This window comes from Candoia aspera, chromosome 11 (assembly GCF_035149785.1).
Source record: "Candoia aspera isolate rCanAsp1 chromosome 11, rCanAsp1.hap2, whole genome shotgun sequence".
NCBI lineage: Eukaryota > Metazoa > Chordata > Lepidosauria > Squamata > Boidae > Candoia > Candoia aspera.
This window is the reverse complement of record NC_086163.1, coordinates 4,786,469-4,798,751: the sequence shown is the minus strand read 5'-3', so window position 1 is coordinate 4,798,751 and position 12,283 is coordinate 4,786,469. Positions and strand designations below refer to the sequence as shown.

The following is a 12,283-nucleotide window of genomic DNA, read 5'->3' as shown; positions in this document are numbered from 1 at the left end:
GGTCCATGTTTCAGTGCCAAGTCAGCATCTCTGAACTTTCTGTTGGTATGGTGGGGAAGAGGCGGAAGTTTTCCATCCTTTCTGTAGGAAGCAGGTCAACAAGAAGGCTAGATGACCCTCGAATTGGCTTGCCCTTTTTTTTTTTTTGCATAACTTTATTTTTTCCTTCCAGCTCATTGCAGCTTCTCTTCCCCCATTCAAATGGGCAAATTCAGAAGATGTTAAAGCTTATTCAGGAGTAATTAAGGACATCCAGTTGTATGAACAGGTTCTCTATAGAAGCAATCAAGAAAGTTGGTGCAAATTTCTTACACTTAAAAAAAGGTGATACATTGGTCCCAAATGTTTCAGAACAGAAACTGCAGAGGGATCTGTCTGCATTATCAAATACATTGTCAGCTGTGTTCCTGGTGTCCCACCAGGCAGCAAACTCAGCAATAAATAATCCACATAGCTTTCCCTCAAAATAGAACACATCTGAGTCAGTGGCTTACTCACAGATGAAAGAAGGATGAGTCTGTAGAAATCAATTTTTTAATTTAAAATAGCCATATACAAAATATTCTATTTTTTTTAAAAAAAACTATTGTTTTACAAAATTTGCTTACAAATTAGTAGCACACTTAGCTGTACAGATAAAACTCAACATTGTCAGTAGTGCTGTCCAAGAGACACATTAAAGAACATCCTGAGATCTGAGTGATAGCATCCAAAATTGCTTTGCAAACCTATTGAATTTCACTTCTGAGAAGCTGAAGAAACAATGGTCAGTTGGGTTTCACCGCTAATTGTAACAAGTGCACAATTGTTAGTCTAACCACAATCCCAGGATGCTTGTTAATACAGGTTTATGTTCTCCTAGACTAACCCTCCCATGCCTGGGCACCTTCCATTTCTCAGCAAAAGCCATGATGGCTGTGGAATTCTGTATATCTGGAGGGTGCCTTGGTTGGGACAGTCTGCGTCAAACTTTTGAGTTGGATGCAGGCCTTCCTTCCACCCACCACATGTAATGGAAAGGCACTTCCATGCATAGATGGTGTGGGAGAACTACAGATTCTCCCACACTTTGCTGTGACTTCATGGACCCACTGAAAATCTGTTCTGAAGGATCTCCCCACTTTGAGAGGCCTTGAAACATTACTGAATGGAAAGCTCACCACCCTTGCATGAGCAAAAACAATTATTTTGGATCCCAGCAATGCTTTCACTGCAATTCAGAATATGTGGACCAGGCCCTTCAGGTTATCCATGGAGAAATAACTTCTTCCAGATTTAACCAAGGCAATGCCTGATTTGCCCCATGGGATCTAGTAAGGCTTTCCTAAACCACCTCTACCCTCGGTTTGAAAAGGAGGTGGGGAGATTAAGAAGTCAACCTTCTGCAAGCATCCTGCTTTTATCTTCTTGGATCGGAAACTCGGCATAGCCCAGCCAACTTTGAGAGGGCTTTCAAGGAGAGACTTCATATCTGAAAACACAGCTACACATCCAATGCCCATTCTCTAAAGTTGGCAAGGAGTCATCCTTCAGAGAAGAGGATGTGTATCTTCACAAGCATTAAGGAGGATTTTTGTTCACTTTCTTCAGCAGAGAGCTGGCAATGGCCAAAGCACCACCTTGCACAAATCTCACAAAGTTGTCCCCAGCTAATGGCCCGACAGCATAGAGTCCCTTCTCATGAACAGACTCATAAGTGAAGGGATCAACATCTATGGGGTTCCTCTTGGAACTGACTGGCTGCTCACAGTCTATGGCCAAGTCCATCCCATTGTTGGGCAAGTAGTAGAGGTTGGGATTGGAGCCGATGAGAACAAAAGCCATGGAAATCCTGTGTATTTTTTGACAACCGCTCTTATCAGAAAAGATGCACTTCCTGTCCTCCAAAAAGCAGACAACATGGTGCTCAGGAAGGCTGACGTAATGTTCATATGGTCCTGGGTAAGGGTTGGCCTGCTCCCTCATCATCTGGTGAACTTTGTGATACTCGGGGTACATTGTTTTGGGAAGCTGGTTGAAGATGAGGGCTGGGTCATTTACTCGCCTGCGGAAAGCATGGATCACAGGAATGTTATAATGGTGCGCAAAGAGGATCGCATCTGCTGCCGTCAGCCCAGCTCCTACGATCAAGATGGGGTCAGACATGATGCCAATGTCCTTGTTCTTCACAGCTTCTTCGAGAGCTGACAGCGTGTGATGGATGAAAGGGAGATGCTCCCCTTTGACCCCAAGATGGGTTGGGCTATCATAGGTCCCAGTGGCCAAGACCACGTTTTCTGCATAGACTGAGAAGGGATGGGTGCCACTGATATTGGTGACAAATCCATCCACCTGGAAGAGGCTGCCCGTGCTGTCTTGAGACGTCTGGGATAAATCCCACACAGAGCTGCCATCCTTGGAATCATCCCGGCCACCATAGCCACCTTCTGGGTCCAAGCTCAGTCTCTTCACAGATGTTACCAGAGTTCCACAAACGAAATTCTTCTTGAGCCCTTTCTTGGCCACATAATACTGATAGTATTGAACGATGTCACTAGCAGTTGCCCTGTTGTTTCTGAAGCCTCTGTAAAACAACAACATGGTCCAAACAGATTAATCATCAATGGAGAATACTCCTCTCCCGACTGATTTCACACCCATAACCAAGATCTAGGGTTTTGAGCTCAGCTTGAAAGCATTTTCTTAATGGATACAAATCAAGTGTCAATAACAAGCAAAAATGCCAAATTCCCCCAACTCTACCAGCAGCTGGCCCTAGAAATAGAAATCCACTGATAAAGTAACTGTGAGATTTTGGCCCTTTCAGAGCACCCCAAAAAGGCAGCATGAAGCAGCCACCTCAATCAGTGGACCATCACAACTGGTCAGAAACAGAAGTGCTTTAAATGGTTGAGCTTAACGTTAATGGTTAATTAGAGTTTCTGGATCATACCTTTTCTTCCTACTCAGCCAGTCTTTGAACTGGAGATCAGGAAGCCCCATCCAATCTCCTTGGCTCAGGGTGAACATGGAGCCCTCAATGGACTAAACAAATGGAAAGAAAACAAAACAAAGGTAGCACATAAATCCAGTTCTGGAAATACAACTGGAAGCAGTGAGGGAAGTGACACGAGGGGGCTGGGGGTCCCTCCCACAGAACTGGCCAATGGGCTAAGATCCGCCCCTCCTCACAATCTAGCACAGGCAACTCTCTAATGCACAAAGCAGATTATTTGATTTGACCCAAGATGTTGCATGTATCCAGCCACTGATGTTTGCAAAACACAGCTTACGGCTTTACACAATGAGAACCCTGGTAATTGTGGCTTGTCAACAAACCATAGTTTAATCGCCATGTTCAGGATTCTGTCTGGCCATAACGATAAGGACAGGCTGCTTTACAGCAGTTAGAAATTCTTTTCATTCTTATTATTTGGACTGTTTTTGCTAATCTGTGATTTGATTCGAATGCTAGTTCTTAAAGTGCTAAATTGTCCTATGATTGGTCCAGTTAAATGTCCCTTATAAGGATAAGTCCCTGGTTATTTCCCATATAGACTACTGTAATGCGCTTTACGTGGGGCTACCCTTGAAGAGTATCCGGAAGCTTCAGCTGGTCCAGAATGCAGCCGCGCGGGTAATTTTAGGTGCCCCTAGGGTGGCACGTGTAACACCGTTGCTGCGCGAGCTGCACTGGGTGCCAGTTTGCTTCCGGGTCCAATTCAAGGTGTTGGTTATGACCTTTAAAGCCCTACATGGCATGGGCCCAGGGTACCTGAGGGACCGTCTCATCCCGATCACATTGACCCACCCGGGCATGCAGAGAGGGCATGCAGAGAGGGCATGCTACGGACCCCGTCTGTTAAAGAGTTTCATCTGGCGGGATCAAGGAAGCATGCCTTCTCTGCAATAGCGCCTGCCCTTTGGAACGTTCTCCCCCCAGAGTTGGGGCAGGTCCCCTTGCTCCTGGACTTCCGAAAAACATTTAAAACCCTGGCTCTGTCAACATCCCTGGGGTGGGAAAGAGCATAGTTCTTCCTGGGGATGGTTAGCTCCATAGAACTGACCTGTTTGCTTGCGGATAGAAAGAATATTTTAGCCATCTGGATTTTATTATATTTTAACATATGTATATTTTTATGTTATTGATATTATTGTATATTATTGACATTATATTATGGTTAAATGTTTTTATTGTGAACTGCCCAGAGTCCCTCCTTGTGGGGGAGATGGGCAGTGATAAATTTGATAAATAAATAAAATAAATAAATAATAATAGTGGACTTTCATTTTTTGCTTTTGCTATTTCACTCACAATATAACCATGTATTTATTTGTACAATTACACCCATTTCTGTTTGCATAGAAATGTTTCTATGCAAATATTTGAAAGTTATTTCAGCTGATGCATAAACCAGATCCTTTCTGTAATACTGGATGTCAATTTTTTTCAGGTTGTTTGGCCATTAGGAGACTAGCTTCAGTAAATGCAAGTTAGAAATGTACAATCTACTCAAGACCAGTACAGATAAACTGAAATTCAACCACATGTAACAGTTCTTTGATAGAAGTCTGCAAAATATTTCAACCACAAAACATTCCATTTCAAGTTTGAAATGAATTCTTATTCATTTGTTTGATTTGGTGGCTCTAAAAATAAGAAACAAAAAACAACAACAAAAAATAAACTCTGCAAAAAGAAAAGAACAAGATGGCAAGGCAGATACATAATCCAAAACATCCCACTAACATCTAATCTCAGCAGATGTTCCAAACTTACTGGAAGAGTTTCAACACTGTTTCAACCATTCCGGGAATGCTTGTTTCAATGACATTCAACTGTTGGCAACACTTTGGGGAATGCTTGGAACAAGGTCAGATCTCTTCTGGTAAGATCTGAAGAACCCATTTCAAATGTGAAACATTTTGAATTTGACTATTTTGTACCTTATGAATTCTTTAGGGGTCAAACTCATACAGTTCAAATTTCATATTCATCCCATTCCAGCCAACCATTTTAGAGTTTGGCATGGACTGGTTCTATAAACTTGGGTTATACTTTAACTTGGTTTACACCAGCGTGGTGCAGAAAAATTCTCCATTTTTTTCTCCATGAGTTCTCATTCAGTCTGCTACAAGGGAAGATGTCAATGAAGATTCTCAGTTATCCAGGTGGAATTTTCTGTAGGTTGAGTCATGACAACTGGATTTCTTTCTTTTTGGTTGAAATGTTTCACTGCTTGTCCAAGCAGCTTCTTCAGTCTGGGCAAAGGTTGGTGAGGGGACCCCATATACGTCTTCCAGGGTGGCTGCATTGTCCTTGCACCCGAATGGCTTGTTAATTGTGCCATGGAGGTGTGGATTGCCTTTGGGATGTCTTACTCCTAAATCCCTCACTCATCCCCAAGTGGATGATTAGGAGTGGCCTTCCTGGTGAACTTATGGTCTTAATCTTCCTGGGGACTAATAAAGTGGTTTGAGAGAGGGGTTCAGGAATCCATTCATGCCAAAGTGGAAGGTCCTTCCCTCAATAGAGGTGGAGGCCTCAGACACAACTTGTCCCCCATTTTTCATGCTGCTCTTTCATCAAGCCCCAGGAAGATTAAGACCACCAGGAAGGCCACTCTCAATGATCCACTTGGGGATGAGTGAGGGATTTAGGAGTAAGACATCCCAAGGACAATCCATACCTCCATGGCACAAGTAACAGCCATTCGGGTGCAGGGACAATGCAGCCACCCTGGAAGACATATATGGGGTCCTCTCACCAACCTTTGCCCAGACTGAAGAAGCTGCTTGGACAAGCAGTGAAACATTTCAACCAAAAGCAAGAAATCCAGTTGCCATGACTCAACCTACAGATACTACAAGGGAAATTGCTCTTGATTGTATTTCAAAGAGGAGGAGGATTCCAGAGACTTTCTCATGGGCAGACCACAGTGCTTCTGCATTATTGGGATAGAAGGGGTCCAAGGGGTGAATGCCACCTTCCTTGCCTCTCACATTTCCATTCAATTCGTAAGAAAGTCATCAAGGGGATCTTCTCCCACTGTTTTGTTTTGGGATTTTTATATCAGGACAAGTGGACAGCCAGGAAGACTTTGGAGTGATGGAAAGACAAGAAACAGAACACCATTAACACCAGCCCTAGCATCTTCCACCCCTTCCCACAAGAAAGGAAGCTCAAAATACCAGCAAGAGAAACATGAATGACATGCAAACACCAGGGGAATAAAATAGAAAGACAGGAAGTTCTTCCATGGAGAAAGAAAGCCCTTGGGCAAACTCAGGCAGAGTTCAGCACACCCTTCGTTCATAAATGCTAATATCCTGAGCTGCACTTACATGCCAGGCTCCTCCAGGGAGGGTTTTGCCAAGAACCAGGTGAGGGATAGCTCGGTCAGCTTCATGCCACCACGTGAGCACCGAATCAGCTGTACCACCAAAGTCGGTATCTGGACGCAACAGGGCATCAAAAAGGAGAGCCACTGGACTGGAAGATCTGCCTTCTAAGCCTTCTGATAGATACTCTATATCCTGTGGGGGAAACAAGATGCCTCGATGGGTTGTTCCTGCTGTTTCCTGTCCTGAAAACTTTGGTTTGGGGCACTGCTCTAATAGACAGATCAAAAGGTGACGGCCTTCCCTTCCTCTTTCATGTTGTATTGAGTGGCAGACTCAATGCATATTTTGTACACCCATTGAACAGGCTTTGGAATATCCACAGCACTGACTGTTTGCCAGATCAAATACCCTCCATTTGGAGAGCCGATCTGGTGTAGTGCTGAAGGTGCTGGCCTAGAAACCAGGAGACTGAGTTCTAGGCATGAAAACTGGCTGGGTGACTCTGGGCCAGTCCCTCTCTCTCAGCCCAACCCACCTCACAGGGTTGTTGTTGTGGGGAAAATAGGCAGGAGTATTAGGTATGTTCATCACTTTGAGTTGACCAATTATTTAAAAAAAGGATAAAAATCTAATCATCATCATCTAAGATACGCTGACCACCAGAAGGCATCATGGGACTGCTCACGTCCTACTGGAACCTATCAGACACGGGTGGCCTTAAGTTATTCTTTGGGGTTGAAACTGGGAACTGAATTCACAGACTTTTCGTTAGCCCTGCAAGGTGGTCCAGACAAGAAGCACACCCAGGAGGACTAGATCTGTCCTTAAGGTTACATTAACAGAATCTTGCAAGACTGAAAGTCTTTCTCCCCTCCTTTCCTTCTACCCTCTGGAAAACTAGGGAGGGTCCCATCTGAAATATTTTCCCATGCCCTCCCTCCTTCTTTGGGCTGAGATACCTTTTGTATGATGGTTGTTTAGTCTGCAGCTCTTCCTCCTGTCTCCCAAGGTCATTCCCACATACCATCACACTTTTGCATAGACTTTACATATACATATACAGCGCCCAAGCTTTAGTTGCTATCCTAGTCCTGCAGGAAGGGATAGATAGAACCTAGCAGAATGCTATACACAGTATCTTTCTACCCTGAATGCTCAAGGGCAGATGGACCGTATGTATCATTCTGATAGACTCTCCATCTAAGAAACCTTGTCCAGCTACGTGACTGAAGACCAGCCAGAGGATTGTACTCAGAGTTTTCACTGAAGATGTAAATCCAGAGGCACAGCCACATTCATGAGCTACTTATAGGAGTTTCTATAAGTAACTCTTATAGAAACCTTTCACTTTTGCAAAAGTGAAGAGTGTCCACAGGTAGTCATCACTTAATAACCACAATTGGGACCACAATTTAGGTCACTAAACGATGTGGTCACGAAGCAAATCCGGACCCAATTTTACAGCCATTTTTACAGCAGTCATTAAGCGAATCACATACTTGTTAAGCAAATCGCATAGTCATTAAACGAAACACACAGTTCCCTGTTAATTTTGCTTATCAGAAGCTGGCTGGGAAGGTTGAAAATGGTGATCACATGACCAGAGATGCTGCAACCATCATAAATGTGTGATGGTTGCCAAGCGCCAGAATTGTGATCACGTGACCTCAGGGACACTGTGATGGTCATAAATGCAAGGAATAGTCATAAGTCAGTTTTTCCAGTACCATCATAACTCTGGACAGTCGCTAAACGAACAGTCATTAAGCAAGGACTACCTGTATAGAGCCAAATCACTTTATTGGAAGACCACCCCACAGAAGTTTGCGTTATACCAACCTGATCTACGATGGAAACCTCTGGTGCCTCTTCTAATTTCCTTTGCAAGATGGGATTAGGATGAACGGAGTTCCTTCTGACGTAGGGAATGTTGCCAGACAACAGATAGGATAAGCAGATCCCTGAGGGGCCATTTCCTGAAAGACAGAAATCAAATGGATCCATGTAAGGTTAGAAGCTCCAAGTGTATTATGGCATTTTCTCTGGAAATAGAGATTAATTTCCTAGTCCATCATTGTGGCTCAGTTGCAGTCAGGTATGCAAAGCTGGGTGCAACTGTGAATTTGCATTGCTGGGAAAAGCAGTTGCCTGCTTAACATTTTTATTTTATTTTATTTATTTTATTTCTATAGCCGCCCATCTCAGCGAGTGACTCTGGGCAGCTTACAACAATAATTTAAATTTAAATCCAATTATTATTATATATCATTATATAATTGGATATATTATTATATATCCAATTATATGGATTTAAATCCAATAATTTAAATCCAATAATTTGGATTTATTTCTCACGTCCCTCTAGTTCCATGAAAAAGCCTGCTTGGCTTGTTTTGAAGTGCTTGGTCAAGTACCACCAAATTAAAATTAATCAAAGTTGGCTTAATCAAAGTGCCCAGCAACAGTTTGGCTTGCTCCAAAGCCATGGAGGCATCATTCACCCCTAGAAGCCATGCGCCACAATGGCTGGGTTCATGGAGCACTCTGAGCCAGAAACACAGGATTGTAGGTGTGAAGTCAGCCAAGGGGACTTCTGTTTGGAAAGTCCTGGCAAATTAAGGTTGCAAGCCGACTTGAAAGTATTCCAGTTGAAGAGAAAGAGATTTCTGTCGAGTCAGTAGCATCTACTGTACTTGCACTGGGTGTCTCCTACGGCTTAATGAAAGGCTGAATCGCTTTTGGATTTTCAGCTCCCCAATGCAAATCTCCCAGAAAATATGCAAATCTACTTATTTCAGGTGAGATAACTGAGATGTCCACTTGCTATAGCTGCATTATCGCCAGATTAATATTTTACCAGGCCTCTAGAGAACCATCTGTCACTCTTTGCAACAAGAGCCTCACGGCTTAAAAGGAAGTGCCAAAACCAACAACTGTGTAATGCAAGGATGCCGGTCAGCATGACACAGCACCAGAGTGAGGAATACTGTTCCATTTGGCACGGGCCCCGGGTTGTAAAAAAACACCGCTGGAAGCAACATTTCTCCACACCCTTCTCGGCTATATTTCAGGCACACTCATTTTCTGCTTAAGCACTGATCCCCAAAGGCTCTAAGAAGAACATTCTGTATCTCCCATTCCACTCTATCAGAAACCTTTGGTGCTCAAATTATAGGCAGTGTGATTCCACCGGCACTTATGGGGATATAGATACAGAGTGCCTTTGCATCAGTCTTGACTCCTGATGACCACATGGACAAATCTGTGCAGTTTTCTTGGCAACATTTTTAGCAGCTGCTTGCCAATGCCTTCTTCCTAGGGCTGCGTGAGTGTGACTGGCTCAAAAAGCCAGCCTCCTGGTTCCTAGCCTACTGCCCTTAACCACTACACCAAACTGACTCTCACTTACGTAGATCGAAAAGAGATTTTCCCCAAATAAGCAAGCAAAGGATTTTACGTAGATGGAACGGAGCCTTCCCATAACAACACTTCTCCCCTTCCTACCCTGCAAAGACTCACAATCATATCTACAAATCTGCACTTGTGTGGTGTGCAACAGGAGGAGAGATCTCCCCAGTCAAGCTGAAAGCAGACAACCACGTTATGTCTTTGTGTTACCTGTGAACTGGAGCAAGTTCACACGTAAATCTGCTAGCAATTTAAATCTGCTAGCAATACAAAATATAATGCTACCCTGGTATGGTTGAGTGTGTTGGGTGAATGGCTTATTCAGCAAACCACGGTTTAGAAATATCCTGGCTTAGCATTACACGTGGGAACTAGCAAATGGCAGAACTCTGATTCATGTCACACAGTGGGAACGGAAAACATAGTTTCCCATGGAACGATCATAGAAAAGTTAGAACTGTCCCTGCTACATTGGGAAAGTTGGAAAATATGCTTGCATGGCCATAAAATGTCATCTGCTGTCCGCCACCAGATAACATAGTGACTCATTTTACAAATGCACACTCCCTCCCCGACTGCATCTGATAGAGAAGGGGAAAATATCTTCACACAGTGGAGTGGAAACCTGTCATCAAAGTGGTGACAAATATGATAGCACAGTGTTTCTCAACCTCGGCAACTTTCAGATGGATGGACTTCAACTCCCAGAATTCCCCAGCCAGCCAGGCTGGCTGGCTGGGGAATTCTGGGAGTTGAAGTCCATCCATCTGAAAGTTGCCGAGGTTGAGAAACACTGTGCTAGTAAGTTAATGCCAAGAACTGATAGTCCTTTCCCCAGCTAGAGTTGAGGCAAGGATGAGGCCAAAGCAAAAATAAAATTGCATTGAAGCTATTAAACCTGCAGCATCACCTGTTTCCTATATAGAAGCCTAGTTGCTCAAAGGCAACTCAGCCTCCAAGTGAAGAGCAAACTTCCTGCTATTCTCAAGATCTTGAATCCCACTGGTTTTCAATACTTTTTTTTTTTAAAGCTGCTTTTGCATGAAAAAGGCACAGAAGGGAAGCAGGAGATTCCCAGATGTTTCTTTATTTTTTCCATTATTCAGAAAGTAAATATAAATAGTTGCAAAGAAAAAAAAGAAAAAGAAAAAATGTATTAATCTATACGTTCCTTTTTAAATGGTAATTCTTAGAACTACAGCAGTTTGGGGCTGCTGAAAGCAGGCTGGCATGGGAAGATAACTGCGCTGGTATCTGTTGATTACTCCCCAGAGGTATTTACCTATAATCACCGCTGGAAGGGGTTTGGTGCTGCTCCGTTCCAGATCTGTATGAAACATGGCTTGTTCTTTCGCTCTGCCAGCAGAGTTCAAGGTCTTCCGAGTCTGTCTGCAACGATAAGGCCACACAAATATTCGTTATCACCAAAGCATGGATTGTTGTTTCTCTGGCCCACCCTGAGCAGAAGTCACGGAAACAAGACTCAAAAACTGGGCAATTCAGCAAGAAAGCGGAGAACCTTAGCAAATTTTCCAGTCCAACCCCAAGTTTGCCTTTAGGGTGAGGAAGTTTGGCCGACCCCAGAATGGAAGTGTTTTGTTTCACACCTGTAAATATCTTTCACAACTTGGCACCCATCACTGTTCTGGATGATGATTCCCACCATCCTCAGATTGGAAGGCTCTTTGGAGCAGATCAGCTGAAGACAAGTGCTAAACAGCACCAGCTATATTGTCAAATTGCACCTCAGTGTTTAACTACTGAATGAGAATGCAGCTTATCGAATACAAGAGCTTAGCAAATATTCAACAACTGCAGAATTGACCAGGATCCTTAGATTTTCCCTGTCTTTATCTCTTTTATTTTAGCTAAAATATTGATATTTTAGATTTCACACATTGCAATTGCAGGTGATGATGTTCTCAACAAAAATACAAGGACTATTTATGGATATTGTAGATAATACCGCACACAATGCAGTTTTAGCCATAAAGAGGTTGCCTGCAAGAACAGAAGCAATTCTCTTACCCAAACCTCAGAAGAAATTACAGAAACATCTCAATTACATGACAGTAATGTATTCTAAAAAAAATAGGAATTGCTTTAGGCCAGGGTTCCTCAACCTTGGCAACTCTAAGCTGTGCAGACTTCAACTCCCAGAATTCCCCAGCCAGCTTTGATCCAAGGTTGAGGATCCCTGCTTTAGGCCATTTAAATCAACCACACAGAAGAAAATCAGGTCATCTTCCACAAATTCTGGGTGTGGCACTTGTCCTCGTGTCCAAGACTGGTCAGCTGCTGTCCTCCATCTAGTGTTATCCAGATATTTTGGATTGTATCTCCAGCCAGCATGACCATGCTGATTGGGAATTATGGAACTGTAGTCTGACATATCCAGAGAGAACCAAATTAGAAGCAGGTATGGGGTGACCTTGGGCCAGCCACTTCTCTCAGCCCCAGGAAGGAGGCAATGGCAAACCACTTCTGAAGAACCTTGCCAAGAAAACTGCAGGGACTTGTCCAGGCAGTCTCCAAGAATCAGACACGACTG

At 43.4% G+C, this 12,283-nt stretch overlaps 1 protein-coding gene across 1 annotated transcript; it reads right to left on the bottom strand.

Moving 5' to 3' along the window:
* Positions 1-536: 536 nt before the first annotated feature.
* Positions 537-11,475, bottom strand: OSGIN1 (oxidative stress induced growth inhibitor 1). The gene is made up of 5 exons (XM_063312808.1): positions 11,015-11,475; positions 8,164-8,300; positions 6,325-6,516; positions 2,933-3,024; positions 537-2,563 (listed from the first exon to the last, which is right to left on the bottom strand). Exons 1-5 carry the CDS (start codon positions 11,070-11,072, stop codon positions 1,561-1,563), a joined length of 1,482 nt encoding a protein of 493 aa, XP_063168878.1. The 5' UTR covers positions 11,073-11,475; the 3' UTR covers positions 537-1,560.
* Between the last annotated feature and the right edge of the window lie 808 nt (positions 11,476-12,283).

Excerpts from the sequence above, each read along its gene's own strand:
- OSGIN1 (XM_063312808.1), bottom strand. The coding sequence starts at position 11,072 with ATGTTTCATACAGATCTGGAACGGAGCAGCACCAAACCCCTTCCAGCG. Across the intron at positions 8,301-11,014 it reads CCTTCCAGCGGTGATTATAG|GAAATGGCCCCTCAGGGATC; the intron begins GTAAATACCTCT and ends TCTGTCTTTCAG. Across the intron at positions 6,517-8,163 it reads AGGTTTCCATCGTAGATCAG|GATATAGAGTATCTATCAGA; the intron begins GTTGGTATAACG and ends TTTCCCCCACAG.